Source organism: Xiphophorus couchianus, chromosome 15, assembly GCF_001444195.1.
Source record: "Xiphophorus couchianus chromosome 15, X_couchianus-1.0, whole genome shotgun sequence".
Taxonomy (NCBI): Eukaryota; Metazoa; Chordata; class Actinopteri; order Cyprinodontiformes; family Poeciliidae; genus Xiphophorus; species Xiphophorus couchianus.
The window spans coordinates 12,658,959-12,686,439 of record NC_040242.1 but is presented as its reverse complement, the minus strand read 5'-3'; the positions used below and the strand labels follow the sequence as shown (position 1 = coordinate 12,686,439).

The 27,481-nt window shown below is 37.5% G+C and overlaps 2 protein-coding genes across 3 annotated transcripts; both read left to right on the top strand.

The window, feature by feature from the left end:
* The first annotated feature begins 2,232 nt into the window (after positions 1-2,232).
* On the top strand, positions 2,233-12,825 carry mtmr9 (myotubularin related protein 9). Its single transcript, XM_028040608.1, has 10 exons — positions 2,233-2,449; positions 2,814-2,998; positions 4,401-4,509; positions 4,625-4,750; positions 4,853-5,244; positions 5,740-5,901; positions 5,988-6,129; positions 6,233-6,453; positions 6,588-6,739; positions 10,414-12,825. Exons 2-10 carry the CDS (start codon positions 2,817-2,819, stop codon positions 10,575-10,577), a joined length of 1,650 nt encoding a protein of 549 aa, XP_027896409.1. The 5' UTR covers positions 2,233-2,449; positions 2,814-2,816; the 3' UTR covers positions 10,578-12,825.
* A 6,710-nt stretch (positions 12,826-19,535) lies between these two features.
* On the top strand, positions 19,536-25,593 carry tdh (L-threonine dehydrogenase). Of its 2 annotated transcripts, none has more exons than XM_028040843.1 (9): positions 19,536-19,703; positions 21,042-21,236; positions 21,609-21,651; positions 21,791-21,861; positions 22,157-22,306; positions 22,547-22,719; positions 22,840-22,930; positions 24,197-24,466; positions 24,592-25,593. In XM_028040843.1, the coding sequence occupies exons 2-9, from the start codon at positions 21,050-21,052 to the stop codon at positions 24,729-24,731; spliced, it is 1,125 nt and encodes a 374-aa protein (XP_027896644.1). In that variant the 5' UTR covers positions 19,536-19,703; positions 21,042-21,049; the 3' UTR covers positions 24,732-25,593. The 2 variants fall into 2 exon arrangements, with proteins under 2 accessions (XP_027896644.1, XP_027896645.1); XM_028040844.1 differs by lacking the exon at positions 19,536-19,703 and adding an exon at positions 19,767-20,556.
* The last annotated feature ends 1,888 nt before the right edge of the window (positions 25,594-27,481 follow it).

The following is a 27,481-nucleotide window of genomic DNA, read 5'->3' as shown; positions in this document are numbered from 1 at the left end:
GCTTTGACCTCAGTCCTAACAGTCAGCAGAGGTGGCCTGTGTCTATTTGTTCCTGTGTAGATATTTACTCTGGTTTACTTGTCTGTTTTTTTGTTCTGACATTTCATCACTGGTCTCGGATTATTCTTGTCACCAGTTTCACAATCTATTGTATATCTCTAAATCTTAAAACAGGCTTAGGTTTTCTTTCTCACAAGTCATTCCCAGATAACACAAAATTAAAAGAGATTAACTAAACCTTTACAAACATTTGAACAATATTTAGTGTTTCTGTAGGCTGAATAGATGAAAAAAATTAACTCAGACCAAAGTTAATGCATGAAGACTACTGTAGGATACAAGAACTAGGTGCATCCTCTGTTCTAATCCATCCATCCATCCATCCGTGAAGCTCTTCATCTACCAGATGATGGAGCTCTTCACCTTCTCTCTACCCACCATACAGAAGCTCGTGCAGTTGCCTGTATCCAGAGTCCAAGACAGATTGGAGCAGCACCTGCATTACTACAGGCAACTCCCCAGCTCCATCTATCAACTTCATCTTCTCTTTCCTACCACTACTAGTTACATGTTAAGAAAACACCCAGACATTTTAATTCCTTTGCTTTAGGCAGAGACTGACCCCTGACATGGATTGCCAAGAGTTGACTTAGAGGAGCTGACTCTCATGCAGGTTGCTTTGCACTTGACAGCATACCTGTACAGTGAAGACTGAATGAAGGTAATAGCGTGAAGGTGCCAACAGAACCATATTGTCCAAAGAGCACAGATGAGATCATTCTCTTACCCTCCTCTCTACCCCCATTGTTGGAGCCCCTGTCCATGAGCGCCACAAACAAGCTTTGGAACAGGGGGCATCCCGGGTGGAGTCCAATCCATACTGGGAACAAGCTTGAGTGTGTCTATCTACAGTAGAATGTGGACATAGGTCTTCTTTTGAACAACAAAGGACCAGAAAGCAATTAAAAACAACTCAGGTAATCCATGCTCTCATATCATCTCCAATCAAAATACCATGAGAGACACAAACATTGGCTTTTTACAATTTTACAAAACATATTTGGCCCAGATAACTGAGCTTCCATGATTACCTCAGAAACTCTGGGAGGGTGAAGATCAAGTTTCTGTTCCCCGGCCAGGACAAAAGTCGCATTACTCCTTCTTAATCTGAGGTTCAACAGGTTCTGCAGTTCCCTCCCTTACTAACACACTATAGTAAACTTTCTGAGCGAGGCTAAGAAATCTGAACTCTTTATAGTTGGAACCCAATCCCAGGTCAAGCCCCCCTTTTTTTATTTAGACCATGAACTCATTCTGCCACTCTAGATGTGTTGTCCCAGTCCTTACATTGAAGCAACATGTCAACTATGACATTCCATCAATGTCCAGACTTCAACTTTTCAGACCAAATCTCATCCAAGCCTAAGTAACGCAAGTGTTTTATACAGTTTTCCACGGTGGCCACATCAACTTTGCCACACAATAAAGTACATTTTAATTCAAACTGTTTTAGCACACACGACTCAGCTCAAACATTAAAGACATTATGTGATCTGCCAGAATCCTGTGATTCAATGTGCCCAAAATATTTTCATATGAACAGGAATGCACACAAAAAATGTTTTGCCTGGTCAAACCAAGGGAGTGAATCATCACTGAGTTGGCCTTTATCTGAATCAGAACAAAACTCTTGCGTGAGTAATAATAGGTTTGGAGGGTGATTAAGAGTGATGAAAGTCAGTAGACAATGCTCAGAGCTAATCGGTAAATGTCAAACTGTCATCTGCAATGGGAACATTGAGAGACTGGTGTAAAACATCATCATGATAAATCTTTGTTGTTCATTGGTTTCTCTAAATGCAATTTGTACACAAAGTATAGTTTCTAACATACAAAGCTTGTAAAGTGTTTCACTCTTTATTGTTTAAAAAAAAATCAATTATGATCAACAAAATTTGGCTTTTTTGGCTAAAGTTATTACTAACATACATTTTAATGTTAAAGTGTGGAAAGCTATTTCAGACGAAACTAACTAACTAACTAACTAACTAACTAAATAAATAAATAAATAAATAAGTAGCTTATTTATTTATTTAATTTTGGCTTAAATGGCTTTCCATGCAACGTATGTTATATAAATAAATAACTTATAAAACAAGCACTGTAAAAACCGTAAAACTATATTCTGCATTTGTGTGTCGCCACCTGGTGTTCTTTCTTTAAGCTACAAGACGCAGTAAACATTTAATGCGAGTTATCGTTTCTCATGTTAAGTGTTTACGTTGCATATTCTTGTAATGTAAACACATAGGACTCTGACCTGACGCCTTTTTAGAACAAGAAGGCTACGCTCGTACCCGGTGCTCAATTTATCGAGTCAGTCGTTTCCGCACGGTGTGTTTTTGCCGACGTACTTGTCTCGACCAGCTGCTTAATAGGAGAATATCAGGTAACTGTGTTAAAAACATTTCTGTAGCATCGATGTAAAACGTCTGTCGTTGTTCTCTGTGTTTGCATAGCATCTAACGAAATCATTTTACCGTTTATATAGAGGTTGCGATCTTTATTTTTGGTTGAATTAAACTGGTTGTGTTATAATCAACCAGCTAGCTAATGTTAGCCACCTTACTTCCTGAGTCTTTCTAACCACCCAATTGACATAATGTCATTGATGTCTTGTCGACATCGACCAGGACACTTCCTATGTTTTTACCAGCTACTTTGATCAATGACATGAGCTCATCAGTGTAAATGTCTTATCCCTAATGTTGCCTCCGTATTCGTGACGTCTCTTGTGATATTTCTAATCATAGATCATGGAGTTTGCTGAACTGATAAAGACCCCCAGAGTGGACGGGGTGGTCCTGCACCGACCCTTTATGCCCACGGTGGAGGGAACTCTGTGTTTAACCGGCCACCATTTGATTCTCTCCTCTAGACAGGACAACACAGAAGAGCTTTGGCTGCTCCATTCAAACATAGACTCCATAGAGAAAAGGTGATATCCGTACTGCTGTTGGAGTTTATAGTTTTTCCGCATAGATGTTATGAACTGACTCTATAAAAAAAGGTTTCTTTGGGTTCATCAAACAATGATGAAATAAACAGGACTTCAAAATATTTTTACAAAACAAAATCTGGAAAGTTTGACACACGCTATTTGGAGACCTTTAACTAAAATCTTGTGCAGCCAATTGTCCTCAGGAGGTACTTAACTTGTAGAAATTTGTGTAATTGAAAACCAACACTGCATATCAATCTAAAAACACCATCCCCATGATGAAACATTGTGGTAAGAACATAATTCTGTGGGAATTATTTTAATCAGCAAGACAAGGAAAGCTGGTCAGAGTTAAATACAGGGTTATCCTGGGACAGAAGCTGTTAGAGACTGGAAAAAAGATGTGAAACTGTAGTAAATGTTCACCTTCCAGCAGGACAATGACCTAACGCAGGGGTCTCAAACTCCAGTCCTCGAGGGCCGCAGTCCTGCAACTTTTAGATGTGCCTCTGCTGCACCACACCTGAAAAGAATAATTAGGTCATTAGCAAGGCTGGGAGAACTGATCTACACAAGCAGAAGATAATTAAGCCATTTCATTCCAGCGTTTTGTATCTGTGGCACATCTAAAAACTGCAGGACTGCGGCCCTCAAGGACTGGAGTTTGAGACCCCTGACCTAACGCATACATCTAGAGCTACAATGAAATGTTTTAGATCACAGTATATTAATATGTTAGAATACTCCAGTCCTAGTCCATCGCTAAATCCAATAGTATCAGTGGACAGACTTGTAAATATGTACTGATGGTCTCCATCCTGTCTGACTGAACTTTAACTATTTTGCAAAAATTGGGCAGCATTTTTGTCTGTAGATGTGTAAAGCTGGTAGAGACATTCAGCAAAAGACCAGAAGCGCTAATGATGAAGGGGGGTGAGCATAAATTCACACCTTGTGTCAGATTTTGTTTTCTGTGCGTTTTTTTTTATCAATTTGATATAAGGCTGCAAAAAGGACCTCAATGCACTTGATTTTGCAGTGGTAAATATTGACAGAAGTTACCAATAATGGATGCTGTATTTCTTAAAAATAAGCAGAGCAGAGAGACTATTTTAAATCCTTCACGTCATATTTCTTTTGTTTTTTACTACTTTGGTCCATGCCTGGTTAAACGTTATCAGTATGATGGAAAATAAAAGCTCAAATACAGTACATAAGTATTCACACAAAGAAGAGTTTAAGGAATGGTTATCACCATGTACACTGAGACTATATGACACTAATTAGTCAGTGTAGACATCCAGGTGGTGACTCATCAATATCTATACTGGTTGGAGAACCTAAATTTGTTCGGACAGGATATTTTAGTCTAAGACCATCTTAACTGTTTGTCTTTTAGATTTGTTGGCTCTGTTGGAAACATCATTGTTAAATGCAAAGACCTGAGGGTGATCCAGCTCGACATTCCTGGCATGGATGAGTGTCTGAACATTGCCAGCTCTATTGAGGTAAAGGCTCCAGGACAGGGCATAGAGCTGTTGATAATTACCTTTTTTATTGGGTATAGAGAAATTCTGTGCATTCTTACTAATATTGTTTCATATGTTTGTTCTCTCTCTCAAGGCTCTGTCCACACTTGACTCTGTCTCTCTGATGTATCCTTTCTTCTACCGGCCCATGTTTGAAGTTATTGAAGACGGGTGGAATTCATTTCGTCCTCAGGATGCTTTTAAGGATTTAGAATCGATGGTATAATGATGATTAGTCAGAAGAATATTCACCATACTTGGATTTTAGGCCTGTAGCACTTATTTATATCTCCATATAACACAACACTATTCCTTCTCTCAGACAGATGAGTGGCGACTGAGTGAAGTTAACAAAGACTTCACCGTATGTTCGTCCTATCCCCCTCTAGTGGCAGTTCCTAAAAGCATTGACGATGACACGCTCAGGAAAGTAGCTTCATTCCGCCATGGCGGGCGTTTCCCATTGCTAAGCTACTACCACAAGAAGAACGGCATGGTCATGATGCGAGCGGGGCAGCCCCTCACTGGCACCAACGGGCGGCGCTGCAAAGAAGATGAGAAGCTCATCAACGCCACCCTGAGGCCAGGAAAACGGGGATACGTAATCGATACACGGACCATCAACGTCGCCCAGCAGGCCAAAGCTCGAGGCGGCGGGTTCGAGTCTGAGGGTAACTACCCACAGTGGAGGAGGATCCACAAAGCCATTGAAAGGTGAGCGGTTACGAAAGGATGCAGTGCCTTGTAAAAGCATAATATATTATCACGTTGCAAACATAAACTTCAAGGTGTTTTATTGGAATATTAAGTTGTAGACATACATAAAGTAATTGTGGGAATGGTTTTTCATCCCCACAATTAGTGCACAATCATTTACATCCACCTCTCTTGAGTTAATACAGTTTGATGCAATTAAGACTTTTAAGGTATGTTTCTACTGACTTTGCATGTAAGATTTTTTTTTCCATTCTTCTGTGCAAAATGGTTCAAGCTCAGTCAGATTGGATGGAAAACATCTGGCAACATTAGTGTTTAAGTCTTTCCGCTTCCTCTCAATTTTAAGGAACATTTTGCAAGCCACTACACATTATAGCAATATGTTACTGTTATTAAGCAATGTAGGTTTTTTCTTTAAATAAGTTGTTTTATGACATATGTTACATGTCAAAATATATAAGTTTATGAGGTAAAATATCTGTTCATTTTCAGGTACACCGTCCTCCAGGAAAGCCTGATTAAGCTGGTGGAGGCCTGCAGTGATCAGTCCCACAGCATGGACCGCTGGTTAAGCAAGCTGGAAGCCTCCAACTGGCAGACTCATATCAAGGAGATCCTCACCACTGCTTGCTTGGCTGCCCAGTGCATTGACAGGTCGGGATCTATCTTACGTTTGAAAGCTCTAATTGTTACACGGAGACATTCTGGGAAAAAAAAGCATGATCACGTGTGTGCTTCAGGGAGGGAGCGTCAGTGCTTGTTCACGGAACAGAGGGGACAGACTCCACCCTGCAGGTGACGTCCTTGGCTCAGATCATCTTGGATCCGGCCTGCAGGACCATTAAAGGTTTCCAGAGTCTGGTGGAGCGAGAGTGGCTCCAGGTTAGCCTTCAGGAGCGTTGATTCATTGTCTCTCATGGTCTTTTATGACTTGGGATGGAGTTTTAGTCATGGCAATATCTTCCTTTTTAAACCACCTATTCAGGCAGGTCACCCATTCCAGCATCGCTGCGCCCAGTCCGCCTACTCCAACAGCAAGCCGCGGCAAGAGGCTCCCGTCTTTCTGCTCTTCTTGGACTGCGTGTGGCAGATCCTTCGGCAGTTTCCCTGTTCTTTTGAGTTCAATGAGAGCTTCTTGGTGCTGCTCTTTGAACATGCCTATGCCTCCCAGTTTGGTACCTTCTTGGGCAGCTGTGCAGCGGACAGGTCAGGTCAAGTTACCATGTGCAGATGTACCAGATTATAAAAACCACCTGTTTGATTCTTTTTGCCTCATTTCTCTTTTTGGCAGAGGATGAATGTCAAGCTTTATTTTTCATATTTTTGTTCCCCTGTCACAGAGTCAGGCTGTCTCTTTCTGAGAAGACTGTGTCGCTGTGGTCATGGGTAAATCGACCTCAGGAGCTGGAGAATCTGACCAACCCACTTTACGAGGCCAACAGTCTTGTGATCTGGCCCTCCGTGGCTCCACAGAGTCTGCTGCTGTGGGAAGGTAAGTAAAGGCTGAAATCATATCTGGCACAGGGACAAAGCCACTGTCCTAGAATATATAGAAAATACATTAAACTGGTAACCATTCCAAAACCTTTTAGAATTATAAACACAGAACACTGATTTGACTTTTAAAGTCTCTGTTACACTGAAGCTGATGAAATGTAGCAACAATTAATAAGTAAGCATATTTGAATAAAGTAATAAAGCATAGCAGAATAAAGCAATCTAAAATGGTTGAAAAGCTGAAACAGGAAGTAGGAAAAATATCTGAGACCATCTGGCCACACAGTTGCATATGGGTTACGTTTTATTTCCAGGTTCCAAGTTGTTAGGATTTAACCACCTTTGAAAGACAAATACTCTTCTTACTTAAGAAAAAATATGTAAAAAAAATCTGGAACAACTTTTACTTAGTAAAAATGTACTTTGAAGATTGCGTTTGTTGGATTATATGTAAAATCTGTAACTGGGTGGAGGCTACATTGTTGACTGAATTCATTACCCACTAGTTTCTGTACAGTGTGTCTTTGACATAGTTTAGTTTAAATGCTGCTAAATGAAACCTGGCAAAGTCTGGTTGTGGTAAAGAAATATAATGCACCATAATGTGTCAATTGTTGCTGAAGATGATGCGATTGTATTTCCCTACAAACCTTACCAGAAGGGGGCACTAATGATCTCAGAAATTATAGCTTTCACAAGCTGAGTTCCCACTCACTCAGAAATGTATATTCAGTGCAACTTAGTCTTAATCACTTTGCATTGATTCACTGTATTATACATTAATGTATATTGCATATTAAGTTATGTTAAACTAAAAGCAAAAAAATAATGCAATTTTGTTTAAGAATTTATTTTGATAATCAGCAATTGAAATAATAGGTTCACTTAGCGAGTCTATCAACCAACAAAGTTTAATCTGTACAGCACTTTTAATACAAACAGGTTAATACAAACTTTAATACACAAAGTGCTCTGCTCAGGCTGAAAACAGACACGTAGGTATAAAATGATCACTGGACATTGTCAAAAAAGGAAGAAACGTTTCCCTAAAAAATCGGATGAGGATGAGGAACCGAGGAGAAAAAGATGTGAAGCAACACAGGAAATATTCTGAAACATTTATGGACTTTAAGTTCTGAAACATGGCATAAAAAAATACTGTAAAATATCAAAATATTTGAAATTTGAAATCTCAAATAATGGATGGCGAGAATAATAAATAAATAAACGAATGTATTAATGACCAAATTAATGATAAATAGCTAACAAAAAATCAGACTGAATAGATGTGCTTTTTGTAGGCTTTTGAAAACATTGACATCTTTATCTCACTGTGAAATCCTGTTTTTATTTGAACTAAAACTTGCACTGTGGAACAATGTCTGTTCCAAATGAATAGTGAAATGAATGAGACTGTTCATGCTTGAAAGCATAACATCTCTGATTTCTTTATTTGTGCTTGGATGCACATTTTGAGATAAACCTTCTGTGGAATTATTTAATGGAAAATAGCTAAACACTTTTAACTTTATGGCGTTACGGGCTGTGCTGTCACCTGAGCCTGCTGATCCTTCTCAACATATAACATCTTTATACCAGCTCAGTTAGTCATCATAAATCACATTAGGCTAATCTTAGTCCTGTAACTCTCTCATAGACATAGCAGTGAAGAGTCATAACCAGATAATAAGTGAAAGCTCATTAACGTTGGAACAAAAACCAGGAACCTGCGCTTTATTATCTCGTTAGTATTGAGCAGCAACCAATACCTTTGTATTTGTAATTTGTAATTGCTTGTCTAATATTTGAAATGTTTTTGTGAGATTTTATTAAAATCAAAACATTTAAGATTTATTGAAAGCTTCGTTAAGTTAACATTTTGAAAAGAGGGCATAAACATTTTGTAGTTAATTGAAGACATCGCCATGTTAGATGGTAAAACAAAAATGGTCAAATTTTGAATCCAAAGTATTTCAGAGCCGGTGAGGTTCAGATGCAAAATACATTTGGGAGTACAATTCAGAAATGTAACTTTGAATGTCTCTAGAGTAAATGATTTTCTGTTTCAAAATGAAAGTTCAGAACCAATGACAAGGACTTTCATAAAGAGATATTGGGGGAGGGGTAAACTGTGCAGGGGTCAAAGGATTCATTCTTTCTATGTAAAAGGCCTCCCCCACCTAAAGCTTTAAACTAACACCCTCATTCAAAATGAAGTTGAAGCAGATATTTTGCAATGGAAATTTCGTTGAATTCTGTTCAATGACAATAAATGCTATCTATCTATCTATCTATCTATATTTGAGAGCACACCGGAGCACATAAGATTCTGCTTACGGAGCGCTTTTACTTGAACATGATCCACAATTTTTGGGTCAGTTTGAAAGAACACTGGATGTCCAGCTGCTGATGTGGACACCGACGAGGACAAAAGGTTGATGTAAAGCTTTCACAGGATTGCTGATGCAATCTTGGCAGATTTTACTGCAGATTATTTTAAACGGAAACAACTGGGTGTCCTCAGTAATAAATGCAAATTACTCTGTCACATGTTTAGAATTGAAAAAAGGTTTAAATTAATTTTATTGTGATTAGTAAATATTGCTTCATGGAACAAACCAGTTCTAACTTTTTTTCACACAGACTGTGCATCTGTTTTTAACACTCATTAATGTTGAATTCTGGCTACATTTCACTAATTAAATTAGACAGAAATAAAGCAAATCAGACAAAAATGTCTTATTTGATTATGAAAAGGATCCAATACTCTGCTTGTAAGGCGCACACATATATCTGAACCTGTGCTTTCAGGAATTGCTTACGATTTTATATATTGAAACAACAATTTGCAGTCAGTCATAATCCAGTCTGGCACAAAGTTTTGGCAAAATATTTGCTTATGGATTTATTCATTACAGGTCCTTCAGCAACACGGTGATTGAGAACTGTTTGAGTTGTATTTTGTTCTTCCAGAAGACTTTCTGTTTTTCCTCTGCTAAATATTTACACCATGAAGTATTTAAACACCTTCAGGAGACCTTTTTTTTCTCTCTCTATTTTAAGATGAATCACAAAGCTTCTCCTGTTTTAGCTCAGTTACAACTGCCAACATTATTTCTATTTGCTAAAAGCCAGAGATTTTTATTTGTAACTTTCTTAGAATACATTTGGTTAGTATCAGGGATATGTTTTTTTTAAACTGCAGACAAGAAACGGTGGGTTCCAGGTGTAGCCCTAAAATACATCCACATGTGGGAATGAAATTAACTCAAATGTGTCATTTAACCTATGAGAGGTTTCGAAACCTCTCATAGGTTTTCATCCTCTGTTTTTTTCTCCCATTTATTAGAGACTGTAATCATTCATTCTGTATGTAAACTTCAAATTTTTAAAACACTCTGACAAATAATTTTCTCATTATTGTGACATTTAGCAAATAGAAATCACTTTTGTGAATCTAACAGACCTAAAACAGGAGACCTTTAGTCTGATTTAAGTTCAGACGGTGAGAAATAAATGTTTGTATTTGGAGCATGCAAATATCTGGTTTCAACTGTATATTATACATGCATTGATCAGGAGTTTTATAGCAATACATAATTGTGTGAGACCATGCCCGTTTTGGATTTTCTTTATTACTCACCCTGTCATCCTATTGTTCTGTTCCAGGAGTTTTCCTTCGCTGGAACCGCTCGTCCAAGTGTTTGGATGAGGCTTACGACGAAATGGTGCACATAATCGAATACAACAAGGAGCTTCAGAACAAAGTGAACAGTCTGCGCCGGCAGCTGGCTCAACTGGAAACAGACGATCCTCTGCTGAACACGCCATAGGGAGAGAAAGGTTGCAAGATGGTTTAAAGAAGGAGAAAATGTCAAAATAACTACAGAAAGGTCACATTCATCCTCTCCATAGGCTTTAACAAAGCTTAAGTTGGTTTCAGATATTTCAAGCTATACTCAAACTCAGTCTTTTTGATCTTTAAATGAATTTAGTTAATAATTGCGCGGTGATGATTCGTGGGGTTGATTCTTTAAAGCATGCAGTTCTGATAGGGGCTTCTAGCAAGATTTGAAGGAAAACATTTCACCTGATCGTAATCATATGTTGTAATATATGGAGCTTTGCACATGCAGAAAGGAAAATTCTTAATTATGCTCAAGCTTATCAGCTGAATTTACATTTGTAAAGCATCATCAAATGTAAATCTTACTTATTTTTGTCCATTTACATTTACATTTGTAATCACATCACACGTTAGTTATTTATTCATTTTTTTTCTAATTCTTTTTTTCCTGAGAAACTCTGTTCATGTTAATACAGGGTTCACATTCCTACCAAGCATGCTGCTATATGCAAGCGCCGTAAAAGCACTGCAGAGTTTCTATGGCAACATGCGTGGTGCTGTAAGGCGGTGTATGACTTTTTCAGCATGGTCAAGTAAAATGTGTAGGTTGGGTCAGCACCTTCTGTATCGTACAACAAGAGAGTTTTATGGAGATTTCCGACCAAATTATTTTGTATCTGCTATTAACAAATTATTCTCTGAAGTTCTGGTTAGTAGCAGTGCTCAAATATCAATTATCACATCCCTATGTAAAATGATTCTACTAAATCATCAGCTATGTTGCTGGAAGATTTTAACAATGGTACAATGTGCCTTGTGGCAAAAAAAGAGTCTGTTTCTGAGAGTTGATCACACTAACATTAATCTGCTTGAAAATATACTGAGGGAAAATGTTGCTTCAAACACTGATATGTATCTTGGCACCTATAATTGTGTAATAACTGTTAAGTTTGTGGGCAAAATACATGTTAAACATTAGGTACTGATGCACTTTTAAATTAGTTTTATTTTGTGTGTACAAAGCCATACTAAGTCTCAAAAATATACTTATGTTTTTTAGTTTCCAACAGCTGCACTGAAAAAAATCATGGTAATATTTAACATGGATGTTGACACGTACAACACATGTCATCCAATGTGAAAAAGTGGCTTCCAATGAAATCCCAAACATGGGAGTCATTAGTTGCATTTTCTTTCTTATGCTTCAAAATAGGTTTATTTCTTGGAAATATTTTTTCTTTTTCAATTGTTTATCGTTAAGATGCAGGTTTCTTTTCTCGATTTTTATGTTTGCCAAACTACCATGATCTTAGAATCGTCGAAATTTTTTTGAGAAAGTAGAACAAAGTCAGGGAAGAACCAGTGTTTTGTTTACATGTGGCAAAAAATGACCAAAACGACATTTTTCTTTCACCTTTAGTGAAAATTGTCCCTCTCAGATCTCTTTCACATTTCAGTTTAATTGCTTCGATTTAGCTAAGCACACTTAGCACTATCTTTGTGACCTTCAGCTGGTAATAAAACACTAAATGTTCCAGTTTAAAATTAGTTTTCCTCTTAAGTCATAAATTCCTGTGTTGGTTCTCGTTGTGCTGCCAAAGCAGGTCAGACGCATGAAATCAAAAATGTTATCAGACATTGGGGGTGTTTATTTTGGCCTTGATGGTTGTAGAGTGTGCTCTCTGTCGAGTATAGTTACTCCTCACGTACGCCATTGAATTTAATCTGACATGGAGATATGGGATATAGCAACCTTGAGAATCTCCCTCTAACCAGCTTTGCAGGGCAAGTTTTCCCATCAAACAGTGGTGCTTCTACCTGTTAGTCATAATGTGATGACCTATGTTTGTTCAGAACGCTTTATGTTGCTCTGCTTATTTGATCAAAACATGGGTTAGTGGGTAAGCATTAAAAGCACTGCGGTCCTATTTTAAATGTTTGTGTGTCAATAACTAAATGGATTAAATGTTTCTTTGTGTAAATGTAGTCTGCGCATTACAGTTGGACCGGATAATGTAACAGTCACACTAAAGTTCTTTAAATCGCATTGGAAAGAAACAGGGCTTCATTCAGCTATGCATTGTTTGTTGCCCTCTGCCAAAAGTACATTTTTTTGTTTGCAACAGTCGAAGGGCAGTGTAAGCCAAATCAGCGGTGTAGTGTGTAATTGTACAAACTTAAGCTTGCATTCATGTGTCTGTGATTTTGGCATCTGTAAAGAATCAATGAACTCTTAAAAAAAAAAAAATAGGATTAAGCTTTAGACAGATAATAGTTTTGTCTGTTCTGCTTACTGACTTTGTGCAATGCCTTACTGTAAAACCACAGTCCATCTCAATGTGTACTTTTATCACTGTTGATTACATTCTTAAGAAATCACCATTCAATTGTATTCAATGTTTTTGTTTTTGTTTTTTTTTTTAAGTTTGAAGACATTAAAATGTATAGTTTAAAGAAAAAAAAAATATTTGTCACTGTTTTGTTCTTGGGATTACAGGGTAAACCCTGGTTAGGTCATCAATTCTTCAAATATCTATTTAAAAAAAAAAACAGCAACACACACACTTAACCTTACAGTCATGTCTTTGGATTGTGCACTGAACAACCCACGCATGCACTGAGAGAACATGCAAACTCTATGCAGAAAGAATTAACTTATCTTTGTGCTTGTGGTAGAAGCCCTCCACTCTTAATGGCATTTCTGGTTAATATGAATGAGTTTTATTTATTCAGAAATAAGTTTTTTTTAAAAATCTAACCTTTGACTTGAATAAATGTATTCATTTGAAAAAAAAAATGGAAAGAAATGAGTGAGATTCTAATTTGTTTTTCACAAAACATTGGGAGGTCATTTACTGTCAGCTTCCCTGAAATGGTGGGTGTAGGGTTAAGGAAGAGTTCAACTAGATGTGATAAAATATGATTTTAATGCTCAAAACAATAGCGAAAGTTTACAGCTTATCTTGTCTTCAGTATGTCTTTGGACAGCCTCTGTTGGCCTCAAGCAACCTTGAAAGATAATCACAGGATATACGCTTCATATTGTTTTTTCACCTGTTTGAATTAAGTGAGATCGGCTGACTCAGTTCAGTCAATAGGACTGAATTGAGTCACTCCTATTGGCTGAAGCAATTTGCGATTTGCATAAACATTAAGGGAAGCATTTTAAGCTCTAATCCACTATCAAGCTGGTTAGTGTGGCTTTGCAAGGCTGCAGAAACATTGTCCCATTTCTCATTCAGCTTGGATACAACTAATATGCTGCAATCTGTTAGAATTGAAAGAATTTTGTATGATTCTTTTTTGTCAATTTGTACAAGTACAGATTTTTATTAGTAAGTTCATTGTTTTGACAAGCTCCAAAGGCTTATTTTATTTATCAAGTATCTTGCAGTAGTTCCTAGTTAAATTATGATTGTTGAACTTTATTTCCATCTTAGTTAACTGAGATAAGGATGAATATGTTCAAGATTATACACTGTTGTGTATAGTGGAGGATCTGTGATGCTGTGAGCCTACTTCACTTCCAAAAGTGCTCAGAACCTTAAGGTGCATGGTTTAATAAAATGTTTTAAATGTTAGGAGATTGATATTAAAATATCTGCCAGAACATTTAAATCGTGTTGCTGTAGGTTTCTTTCAGCAGGATGATGATCCAACACATTGTTTCTTACGGGAAAAAGAAAAAAGTGCCAGTTTTTCTCCTAATCAACATGGAAATGTGTCACCACACAAATGCAAAATCCCTTTTCACAGTCACCTTGGTCCTCAGATCAGTCCAACAGAAAAACTGAAGGGTGAGCTGAAGATAAAAACAAACATGAGGACTGTGGTCAAACTGAAGAGGTAGTGAAACAGAAATAGCTAAAAATTAATTTCCCTAAAATATGTTTTAACCTTAGGAAAGAAATTCTTCTCCTATTGGCAAAAAAGAACTGTACAAAATTTACTGGTAATTTTGGCACCGGTACATTTTGCTTGACAGTAATAAGAAGTGTGTTGTTATTGTTATTATGTATTTAACTAGCTTACATGAACAACCATGTTACGTGCGATAGAGGAGCAACTTTTTTAGTGTAGCTGTGGAGGGCATCAGTCTGGCCCTTCCCTTCCCCTTATAACTTGTTTCAAAGTGAGTAAACAGCAACCCAGGAAGGTCCCCACTGATGTTGCCATTGCTGTGACGAAGCAATCACTTGATGATGTGCCTCAAGAATAAATAGCTAACTGCTTTATACAGGCATGTATTGGCACATTGTTTATCGTTCAGCTGCTCCGTTTGCAGTCTGTTCTCCATTTTTTTTATGAAATTATCTTGAATCAAAATTCTCAAAATATTTTCTAAAATTGTATTAGTGCTAAGAAAATGTACATTTTGAAAACTTAAAAAAAAATCCTCAGTCCTATATATTATTAAAAAAATAAATATAACATTTTGCTGTTTCTCAAAATTATTGTTAAAATATTTTAGGAATAGATTATGAATAAAACATATAGTGATATTAACATGAGTTTTACTAGAGGTTTTGATTGGGTTGGGCAGGTTTTACAGGTTTAGTTTTACCCTGTGTTTGGGCTGGAATATTGCAAGTCCGGCAACAGTGGCGAATGGCAGCATTTTTATTAATGAGCGTGTTGCGCATGCACCATGCTGGATGAAAATATGACCCAGCTTCTACATGAGTGTTTTAAAAATACACAGACACAAAAGTGTCAGTCTGATATTTATGAACTTTGGGACATGGATTGAAAATGATGTTTTTTGATCTCCCAAGACACGGAATCCGAGTGGACGCCCAGCCCTATTACTGAAACTTTTGTGGATCCGATTGAAATCATGTCAGTGTTTATCGAGGCCTAGTTTGGCATCTTGTACTTGACCTACGAGTAGGCCACAGTAATGGCAAGTAGGCCACTGGAGCGCCGTGTTTGAAATTGCTGCCTTGGTTATTCTGTAAGTTATTTTTTGGAATCCTTATTCTAAGTTGTCATTTTTCACCAATGATGTTAGTGAAGCCATTTTTTGTGCCTAAAAAATGGCTGTGGTCTTGTGACCTGTGGAGATTTAGGTGTAAGTAGAATCTGATATCTAGAATCTGAAGTTCCTAGCTCAAAGTCAGTTGTGATGTGAAAGAAAGAAGGCTGCCAAGGATTTGGCAAATACATATATTTTAATTTATTTATTTATTTGGTACCTATTTAATATTTAGTTTGAAATTTAGGGTCCATACTTTAATAATTCAATAACTCAAACAAATTTAATTTACGTTCAATTTAAACATGAAAACCGATTAGTTTTTGTGCCGAAACAACACTTGACCTTGTGCAGTTTCGTCATTTCTTCACTTCATTTCTTCTGGACAACGACTGACAATGGAGAGATCTCCTGGAGCTGCAGGTCGGAGGTCACAGAGGTAATGTTCACACTGTAATCCACCATCTCTTATTTGCAGGTTTTCAGCTGAACTTCATGTTTTCCTTCTGGAGAGGATCGAGTGGGACCTGCGTTTAAGTTTGTTTTAACCCATTTTCTCTTATAGACTAAGCAACTGGCCGACCTTTTGTTGCAAATAACTTTTTTTTCTCATAGATAAAGTCACCAAAAGAGCTTCTACTGCAACTAACTCTTTTCTCCTATAGAAACACTCCTGGAGCAGCTCTTTTTCTTTTTCTGTCCTTTCAAATCCCCTGGGGGTAGTGACAGACAATGAGTGACCTCATTGGAGGGTATGTGTGAGGAAGGGAGGGTCTCAAGAAGGCTAGTTTAAAGTACAGTATTTTAAAAATACATTAACTAAAATAAAAAGTAAAGCTGTTTTTTACATTTTATTCTTTAAGTCATTAACATCTGCTCTATCTCATGACATCAATAGCTACCTCTCGCTGCAGTCAGAGGTGTGAAATTTATTAACATATAAAACTCCCCCTCACCTCCATCCACCCCTCTCATTCCCTCCTCTTTTGCCCCGCCTCCTATTTTTCATATTCATATTTTATAACCTGTCATAAATTTTGATTGAAGGGTGTACCTAATTTCTCTGTGGTTGCTTCCTGGAAAAGAGCACTGGCAGACGTGATGCTGCCATCACCTAAACGTTCTCCCTCTCCTTTTCATTTCCGCAAACATGGAAATTTCTCCTGATCAGTTGACTTGTTGTTGTGTCTCTGCTCTGTCTTTTCTCAGCTCCAGTGGGTCATGGCAGATGGCTGCTGATACTGAGCCCAGTTCTGTTTCTGCTGTTGGTTTGCTCCTGTTAGAGGGGAGTTCTTCCTCTCCACTGTCACAACATGCATGTCCTGTATGAGGGACTGCTGCAAAGTCAACAACTCAACACAAGCGATTTGCTGTCGCTCAGATGGAGTGAATGCTATAAGTAATGACTCCATACAATCTGCTGGGTTTCGTTTGGTACAAACTTTTTAAACTACTTTAAGAATCAACTGAGCTTATTGTACTAGCAAAAGTAGAGTATATGTAATTGAACTAAAATTACTTCACAGTGCCTTGAGATGACATTTGTTGTGAATTGGTAATATATAAAATTTAGCTTTCAAACTAACAAATGAGCCCCACCTATAAACAATATATATATAAAAAAAACCCAACAACCAATACAAGAAAGTTCAAAATCCCAAAAGTAGATATCAAAAGGTTCAAAGCTTATAACGTTAATTCACAACAATGTTGTTGTCATGGCATTTTACAAAAAGTAATTTCAATTTAGTCAGAATACTATTGATTCAAGTTTTCAATTCATTAGGTTTACTTAATTATAAAGTAGTTTAAAAAGTTTGTACCAAGTCAAATCCAACAGATTATGGAGTCATTACTTATGGCATTCACTCCCCCTGACCAGCAGGGGGCAACAGCAAATCGCTTGTGTTGAGTTATTGACTTTGCAGCAGTCCCTCATACAGGGCATGCATGTTGTGACAGTGGAGAGGAAGAACTCCCCTCTAACAGGAGTAAACCAACAACAGAACCAGAACCGGGCTCAGTACCAGCAGCCATCTGCCATGACCCACTGGAGGTGAGAGAAGACAGAGCAGAGGCACAACAACAGGTCAGCTGATCAGGAGAACTTTTCCATCTTCATGGAAATGAAAAGAAGAGGGAGAACCATTAGGTGATGGCAGCATCATGTCAGCCAATGCCCTCTTCCAGGAAGCAACCACAGCTAATCAACGCCAGACCGGGTGTAGTTTCTGTGAAGAGAAAAATAACTGAGAAAACAAAAAGCTTAGCTTCTAACTAAACTTTTTAGTTAGAAAGGGTTTTAGAAACTTTTCTGGAGATGAAATTTGACATCTGGTAAACATTGGCAATGATGTTAAACATCGAGGATAACGTTAAGCATTCTCCTTGATTAAATAAAAAATCGGGGACAACATTAAATATCCTGGATATTAAATACTAAACATCAGAGGTAAAGTTAAACATCCTGGATGGCATTAAACAGCCATGATAACACTGAATGTTAAACATCAGACATAATGATAACCATTGGTGGCTAAAGCTTAACATTGAGGATAATGTTAAACTTTGTAGATAAACACTGGGGGCAACTTTATTTTCACACAATTTAATTGGATTTCAAGTCTGCAAATCTTGGAGCCTTAAAGTGTTTTTAATTTTAAAAATCTACTCAAGTTCAGTAACAGAGTTCTTCCTTTTTCCTTTACAATTCTGAAATTAGGTAATTCAATTATACTGTAGTTACATATGTATTGTAGATATCCATACCAACTAGGGAAAATTGGCAGTTTATCCCAGAGTGTAATGGTTAAACATAAATTCAGGAGAATTTAGCTGCGTACATTGACAAGGAGTTGGTAATTATTATATGGCTATATGTCGATTGTTATTTAAATTGTCATTATTACTATAGATTTGTCTCATCTTATGAGTTAGTTTGTAACTATTTTCTCTATCTATTAAAGTATATTTGCTGGCTCTTCAGCACAGTATATCGAATAGGAACATGAATATTATAACATGATTTTAATTACAAGTTTTTGATAATCAGGGCATTGTAAGTAAGCCATTAAATTGAGATAAATGATAGGATTAAATAAGTGTTCTTCCTACTCCTTTTCAAACAGAAAAGGAGTGGTAAGCTAATTATTTTGTTCTTGGTTCTGTATGCATGATATTTTCTGTTCTGCAAATTGCCTGTTTTTAAAGACCTGTTTGAGATCAATTAAATATTTGTTACTTTGAGTAAGTTAGAAGCACTTACTGCTATAATTGTGTGGCAGTAGTGAGCTAAGGTGAAATAATTTGTTTGTGCCAGGTTGTAAATATTTATTTCGAAGAAGGTCAAAGAGAATTCAGTGCTGCAACGTGCTGAGATGCACGGTGACCTGCGCACATTGTGGCTACGCTGCATTTGTCAACAGACTGTCTTACAACGTATTAATGCGCAAGAAAGAGCTTGCGGTGATCTGTATTTGTAGATGTCTGTGTTTAAATGAATTTCAATAATAAAAAATAAAAAAATTCACCCGTCTGAAACTCTTTCATTCTTTCAAATACCTCTGTAGTTAAAATATGTTTTAAAAGGTAGAATATTCTCATATAAGGATTAGTGCAAACATCTGCGATAGCTTTTCATTTTTAAACGGATAGGATATTCTGATGAAGGAAGGGATATTTTTTGTGTTTTTGTCGTGTAGAAATTGTTCCAACGCTATGCCAAAGCTTCCACTTCAGTCTCGTCACTCAAAGAATGTTATCCAACGATTATATTTAACATGAACGCAGCTTTCGGATGGTAAACATCACGGCAGAAGTTTTAGACGCGTGGCACCGCTACTATAGGAAAATCTGATGAGGTAGCACAGCTGGTCAGAACGCCGCACCTCCGAGCCTCCACCAATCGGAGTCAAGCCCGGCCCGGCCCCCTGGACGCAGATGGCGGCTGATACATATATAGTAGAAGGCGAGGCTGATGCAACACGGAGCGGAGATAACACCCGAGCGTCACGTCAGCGCGCAGGAGGAGCAACTCGAAGCAGGAAACCGCATCACTTATCTCGCTCTCTTTTAAAACCTGGTCAGACATTTTTGTTTCTTCTGGGTTTTTTTTCCTCCCATCGATTCTCATAACCGGTGAGTATTTTTTTTTTTAAAAATAAAAATTTTTGTCCATTCAAACTGCATTTTTCCGTTTAATTTTAATTTATGCAGGCTTTTCAAAGAACTGTACGAATTAGCATATTCTCTACCACGTGTGTTTTTTTTCACAATGAGGTAAGCGTGCTCGCTCTGTACATATTTGTTTTCTTAAATGTCAAAAATAAATAAAACATAATCTTATTGGGGAAAAGCCTATCAGCCTAAGGTTTAGGATGACTCAGACATCTTCACCCGGCGTTTCGGCCTGCTTTTTATATTCATTGAGAAAAGGAAGAAAGAAATGTAAAATATTGTAACCCCACTATGTCTAATTAAACGCTGAATATTGTGATACATAATGTTTTAAAACTATTAGTAAGGTAGCGAACATTTATTAAACATATCAAAGATGAGGCGGAGGAGGAGGTCTCGGATATTACACAATTGGCTCTCCTGATGTCTACGTAAATTCCTGTGAACCTTACTGGAATGTGCGTAAAGAAAGTTCAAGAGCGAGTAAAAATATCTTGTTATCAATAGTGTTATTTCTTGGAAGGTTGTTTTTTTCCCCATCTTTTTTGTATCCTGTATTAGAGAGTCCCCTGTTTCGCTCTCAGGTGCTCAAGACAGAGTAGTTTAAGTGATTCCTAATGCGTTCCAAAAATATTTCTAAATCCGGTCATTGAGGTCGCCAACCTGTTCTTGGCACCGTTTTCCTCTGTCTCTGTATGTCGCTATACGCCCTCTCTCTATGATTGGCTCTCTCTGAAGGCAGGGCAGTATAAAAACTCTCAAGTTACGGTACATGCTTTCCAACTTTTCGGAAGCCCCCAGTTAGCGCCCTGAGGTAAGTTCACGTCTGTCACGTCGAGGATGCGTTGCGCAAAAGTCGGGTCGATTAAATATATGCAGAAACACGGGCTTGCAATGGTTTACGCCATGAGCCATGATCATTACATAATATATCTGATTAATAAACAAAAAAGTTATACAAATAAAGGAAGAAAAAAAGAGAGAAAGAAATAGGAAAGTTCCAGAGTGAAAGTAGTTTTCAACCCAGCTACATGCTGCTGGTCATCTGGCTGACAAGAAATAAAATTATGGTAAATAAAATTCAGGTATTTTGATGTTTGTGCTTTCTTAGGTCTGTGTTTGTAATAGAAATAAGCCAATCTATCCTATATTTAGCATTATAACTGCAAAAAACAAACGGGTATTTCAATTTCAATGCAGGTCATGTTATCAATTTTTACTTCACTCTGGTATTTTACTGAAGGCAATCTTCTGTAAAAGTCTTATATCATCTCATACCTACTTTTTTTTATTCTACAGGTTCCAACATGCCTGTTCTTAGAAACCTGACCAAAGTAGCCAAGCAAGCCCTGCTGAGCACCCCGGGGTGCTGCTGCCAGCCCCTGACGGTGGCTGTACGTACCATCAGCTTCTCTCCCCGGCAGGTTACATCGGATGCAAGCTTCCACTCTGTGTCTTTTTCAGAAACAGATCACCCCAAGGTGCTAATCACAGGTATGGGGCATCTATCTCATTTAGGCAGAATGTTGCTCTGTAATGTAAAGCGCCACAATGACTTCCTGAAAAGCAGTCTCCTTTTATTGCTCCTCAGTTAAGATGAGATTTGTGAATGTAACATGTGAGCTCGAACAAGCTGTGCTCTGAAGGGACCTAAACAGCGGCGGGATTTGTAAGGGGTTTGGCAAAGAAAGCTGGAAGCAGTTTCTGTTTAAGCACAAAGAGTTGAAGTCAAGTGCAGCAGGAGGGTTTTCTTATGGCCCTCTTTTGCAGTTGCTTAAGTCTCCATGGAAATAGGCTCTGGAGATCATTAGCTGCGCCTCATTGTCTCAGTGTCAAGTCCTCACATGACTCATGTATCATTTGCAGGTGGCCTTGGGCAACTTGGAGTCGGGCTGGCCAAACTGCTGAGGTCAGAACTTTCATTCGTTTTAACAATAAAATTCTCCAAATTGTTTCACAACTAGCTTCATGTGTTACGTAAGATGTAACAAAACAGTGCACCTGTTTGTAATGCATTTTATCTCTCCTAACTCTTAACTCCCTTGCAGGAAGAGATTTGGCAAGAACAATGTCATTCTGTCTGACATCAGGAAACCTCCCAATAATGTGTTTCACAGCGGTGAGTAAGCTTCAACTGTCTTCAGAGATGTTATCTCCTTAGTGTTGGGTCAATAGACAACCTCATGGTTCAACATAAAGTTCATCGAGTCAGTGTGTGTCTAATGCTGAAAACCTGAAGAAAGTCCTTTATTTCACAACATTTATCTTTGCAATTGTTACAACAGGCTTTTAGCTTCCTTTAAAATGTTCACATGTAGAAATGTTAAAACCATAAAAGCTCTTCTATGAAAACCACTAAGCGTAATCAATTATTGAAGTAATATTGATTTTTTACATTAATCTGCCGCCATCAGGTCCCTTTATCTACTCAGACATCCTAGACTACAAGAACTTAAGAGAAATTGTGGTGAACAACCGCATCACTTGGCTGGTTCACTACAGCGCCCTCCTCAGTGCAGTCGGAGAGGCTAACGTGGCCTTGGCACGCTCTGTGAATATCACTGGTGAGTAAACTAACATAACATACTTATGTGGTAGCTAAAGTGAAAAACTTTACTTTTCCAAACCCAATGAGGATAAGCTACAATGCTATAAGATTAGAAGAATGACATTTGAACCCAAATTATTGTACAAGTTAGATTGCTGAAAATACACACAATCCACTTTCTTGAAACATTCTGTTAGAATGAATTAAAATGACTTTATTTCAAATAATGATGGCATTCTCAATTTTTCCTATTTAGGGCTTCACAATATCCTGGACATTGCTGCAGAGCATGGCTTGCGGCTGTTTGTCCCAAGCACCATCGGAGCTTTTGGTCCCTCTTCGCCCCGTAACCCAACTCCAGATCTGTGTGTGCAGAGACCTCGCACTATCTATGGGGTGTCCAAAGTTCATGCAGAGTTAATGGGAGAGGTGAACGCTTTATTCTATATATCTGTTGCCAAATTATCATCAAATTGTAATGTCATTTCCTACCAATTCTAAACTTATTGAAGTGAGCACTTTCTAATACATTTGTTTTTGTCTTTTTAGTATTACCATCACCGCTATGGCCTGGACTTCCGGTGTCTCCGTTACCCAGGAATCATCTCTGCAGACTCCATGCCAGGAGGTGGCACAACAGGTAGGAATGATGAATGAATCTAAAATTAACTATGGGAGTTTCTTAATGTCATTATTTATCTCATCATTTATTTTTTCGTAAAACAAAAACAAAAGCTTTAAGCTCTATTAAGAGCTTAAAGAGATTTAAGCTCTTTTTGAGACTTCATAACAACTTGTGATATATTTAGTTTTCTGGAATGGGTTGCAGAATATAGAATGATGATCATCTTTAGATCATAAATTTGCTTGTTTAGTTCCTCTGTAAATCCTATTCCATGTGGCAAAGATTCATTGGGCAACATATCAGCACAATCCTGTTGTTCTATTAATGTAGCTGGAGAATGTTTGAGATGTAATGAAAGTGGTCTGCATATGTTATTAGATCCAACCTAGTCAGATTACAATCACAAGCTGTTGGGGAAAAGCAACAAGGGGTGTGTACCAAATGTGACAACATCACGTGGAGTTGTCACAAGGCTAATAAAAAGAAAGTACATCTGAGATAAGGGCCAATGTTGGTTTTGAATGGTTTTTATTGGTAACAAGTTAACAATTTAAATTGGATTTCAGAGTTTAAAAGAAGTGGCATGGATATTATATTAAAAAGTAGTAGTTACAAATGCTTCATACTCTGGGTTTTGCTAGATAAATCAATATGCAGATGACATGCTTGTATTCTTGAAAGAAAATCATGTAAATTTGTGGTAAAAGTCTGTAACTAATGAGTGAATTATTATTCAAAATAGTGGAACTAATGTTTGGGACAAAATTAAAGTGTCTCCTAGTGGGTGTACAAAAGGATTTTTTGGTTTTTGTCAGTGTACCAGGTGAACTTTAGTGACCTCATGTAAGCAACTCTAGTTGGTGGCAGTCAAAATGACATTTGGAAATGTGTTTAACATACTTCATGTTATTAAAACATCACAAGGAAGTGAAGCATGAGATGAATAATGACCTCAGTGGGTGTAATACCTTTCACATTTAATGAGGTCTATTTCTGTGTTCTAGTCCTTGTCAATGTTGCAAACTTCTTAGACAGCCAAATTCAGAGTTATTGCATTTTTATGGCTGCAATAATCTTCTTCTATCCTTGTCTGCATATTTCTTTTCACACAAATAGACAGCCACCGCAACCAAACTCTTTCTGTCAGCAGTTGGAGCTTTTATTTTTAAAGTGTCTTGGACTTTAATTTCATACATGTTTATTATTTCAAGATGACTAACATCAGATCTGCTAATATAATAATGAAAAAAACAATAATGATATTATTTTGTTCCTATCCAGACTATGCAGTTCAGATTTTTCATGATGCAATCAAGACGGGCAAGTTTGAGTGCAACTTGAGGCCTGACTCGCAGCTACCCATGATGTACATCGACGACTGCCTACGCGCCACCCTGGAGGTGTTGGAGGCACCTGCTGACACTTTGAGCATGAGGACATACAACATCAACGCCATGAGTTTCACACCTGAGGAACTGGCCCAGGAACTCAGGAAGCAGATGCCGGAGCTGGAGGTCACATACAACATCGACCCAGTACGACAGGCAATTGGTAAGAATCTTTAAACTAACATATTTTAGGAATTTTTGTGCAGATATTGATGTTTTTTGTCATTTTGGTAACAATAGATGTTCGTGTTCAAAACTCATCAACAAATTTTCTTTTTTATCTTGTAGCTGATAGCTGGCCCATGGACTTTGATGACTCCAACGCACGGAAGGACTGGGGATGGAAACACGACTACGATCTCCCAGAGCTGGTCCAGACAATGCTTAACTACTTAGGAGTGGAAAGGTGCATGGCTCATGCCAATTGAGATGCCCCATTAAAGTATATATATTTTTGTATATAATGTAAAATTTTACCCAAGAGAATGGAGAAACTTTGTCTGTACATAATTGTTCTCTCAATTCTCTGAGCAAAAAACAGAAGTAAAGGGCTGTGCTTGTCTGCTACATGGCTACCATCTCTACAGAATGTAAAGGTGCAGTACAAGAGAAAGATACCTTTCTGTTGAACATCTTGTTTGCTCGCCTTTCCCTTTTAATTCTTGAACATTTGGGTTACAAGTGAAAGGGTGTAGAGTCTGTGTCAGGTTGAACCGCTTGATCAGTAGAAATCGATTACTAGGAGATTGACCTGCATCTGGAAGGAGTTGCACAACATTTTGCAACATTTTCTAATGATGATTTTCAAAAATGCTGATTGTACTGTTTTATTGTTGTTTTTTTTACCTGGATCAGGTTTTTTTTTCCAGGAATGAAAATTAGAAATACAAGTTGTATTTTAGATTGTACTGTATGTGAGGTGACTGAACGTAAAGATCCGGGGAAATGATTAACTGATACTACTCAGTAATTAGTGTATTTTCCATATTCTGTTATTTATTCTTTCCCCGTTAAATGTTTGGAAGCTCTATTGCCCCAAATCATTTGATGCTCTGTTATGTGTTTCTCTTCAGTTTTTGTTATTTAATGTTTTTTTCACCAGCTTTGACATTATTTTGACAAAAAAAAAAAAAAAAGAAAATGGGAAATGTGACTCCACATGTCACATTCATGCTTGGAAATATTTAGGTAGTGTCTACAAAATATATGACTTATTTCTGTGTGTATGTGAGAAATTCTGCCAGTTCTTTCAGTCACAAAAGAAATTTCACAATAAATATTTTCCATATATCTTCTTGTCTATGTGTAGTCTTCATTGGGGAGGAAGGTCATGTGAAAAAAATTGTCAGAAGAACAACTATTAGTCGCACACTACATAAATCTCATTAAATAAAGAAGTCATTTGTGAAAGGTAAAGAGCTCATCTTTGCAATTTCCCTCAAGTCATGTGTCCAACATACAAAATACAGTGGCTGACAACTAACACTCCAAATACACCTACAGCATGGCATAACATGGTACCCAGGTCACACTGAAGGGATTCTTTTCTTCAATATGAATAGAGAAGTTGGTCATTATTGAGCTAAAAACAAGATAATACTGAAATGAAAATCCTGTTAAAAGACTGAGAAAAGTCTTGTGATTTGTGCAGAGGTTCAAACAGTTACCCTAATCTGCCAGAGCTGAAGTTAACTGGAGTCATTTTAACACATTTGTATGTTAGAATGACTCAATTAATGGCCAAACTCAAATTAAACAAAGGATCTGTGGCAAGATTTGAAAAACTAATGTTCACAGATACACCTTATGTAAACTAGGCTTGAACTGTTTTGCTGTTTTTAAAGAAATGATTTGGGTGTGTAAAATAAATGTAAAAATAAAAAAACAGTCAACATTTTCCTGTCACTTCACCAGGAAAATTAAAAAATATCAAAGGATCAAAGGATGTAAATACTTTTGCAAGAAAATGTGTTCCTCACATGTGTAGGCTGTACCATAATGTGCATGAATGCTGTTCTTACTGGCTGAAGTTTGTGTGGTCAAGGAAGCGAAATACGCCCACATGCAAATGCAGATTTGTTTGTCTTCAATGGAAATGTGAGTCAGCCTATGGGAATTGCATTTAAAGTTTTCTGAGACAAAGAATAGCAAACAAGGAAGCTTTTTAAAAATTTATTCTGTGGCTTAACCTGTTGAAACTTAGTTATGTAAGGCGTCTTTTAGAAGTATGTACACATACTTAGAATCTAGCTTCCCACTGAGCTCCTCCTTGTTCCCTGTGGGCCTGGTATTTTGTTTATGCATTGTTTAATAAAATTCCCACAGAGTGCTGCAGATTATGTTTTACTGCAGAAGAAAGTAAAGAACAGGACCACCATAACAGCTGATGTTCCCTGTGGGGTCCTGTCGCCATTGCAATGACGCCTGTCTCTTACCCCACACATTCATGTAGGGTTGATTTACTGGAAAGTGTAACACTTACAGTTAGAGTGACCAGGCTGCTGAGTCATTCAGGCTGGGATGACTGTGATACTTTTTTTTCTTAGACTGAACATCACAGATATTTTACCAATATATGCAATTTCATGACTGTATATCTAAATAATTAAATCTAACACCCGTGCGCTCGACAGTCTTGGTGTGTGAAGACAACAGCATTAACCAGTCAAGCTGTGTTATGCAACTTTGCTCTAATCCCAGGAAATGGTTTAGGTGTAGTTTTTGTATTAGATAAGAGTTTCACACAAATCCAATCCAATCCAGTTTGAACTGGTATGATCTGAAAATGATATTTGTTATTAGAACAACAGAAGAGGGGAATCATGTTTGTTTTAATCCAACAAGGGAGTCTGTGCAAGTTGGATAGGATTTTGCATCCAGAAAGAGTGCAATATATTGCAGTTTTAGATTTGCAATATGTCAAACTTTTTCTTTCAGAGTGAAGAAGTAACTTCAGGACTCTAAACAGCAGTTATCTCAAGCACATCTAAACAGATAGAGTGTATGTGTAAGTTAGATCGAAGTGATAGCCAAGTCCCACCACAGGGCGTGAGTGTAAAAGTTGTCTCCTGTTACTTTACAGACAGGAGTTATGTGTGTCTCACAGGAGTACAGGTTATGTAAGAGTGACTTTCATATTCAATCTGGGTGTTTACTCTGAACAAAAAGATTTTGTTGC

What these genes read in the sequence shown, in the direction of transcription:
- mtmr9 (XM_028040608.1), top strand. Translation starts at nt 2,817, where the DNA reads ATGGAGTTTGCTGAACTGATAAAGACCCCCAGAGTGGACGGGGTGGTC. An exon ending in TTAAGGATTTAGAATCGATG is followed by an intron (nt 4,751 to 4,852) that starts GTATAATGATGA and finishes TCCTTCTCTCAG; the next exon opens with ACAGATGAGTGGCGACTGAG. An exon ending in GCTGCCCAGTGCATTGACAG is followed by an intron (nt 5,902 to 5,987) that starts GTCGGGATCTAT and finishes TGTGTGCTTCAG; the next exon opens with GGAGGGAGCGTCAGTGCTTG.
- tdh (XM_028040843.1), top strand. Translation starts at nt 21,050, where the DNA reads ATGCCTGTTCTTAGAAACCTGACCAAAGTAGCCAAGCAAGCCCTGCTG. An exon ending in ACGCTCTGTGAATATCACTG is followed by an intron (nt 22,307 to 22,546) that starts GTGAGTAAACTA and finishes TTTCCTATTTAG; the next exon opens with GGCTTCACAATATCCTGGAC. An exon ending in CCCAGTACGACAGGCAATTG is followed by an intron (nt 24,467 to 24,591) that starts GTAAGAATCTTT and finishes TTTATCTTGTAG; the next exon opens with CTGATAGCTGGCCCATGGAC.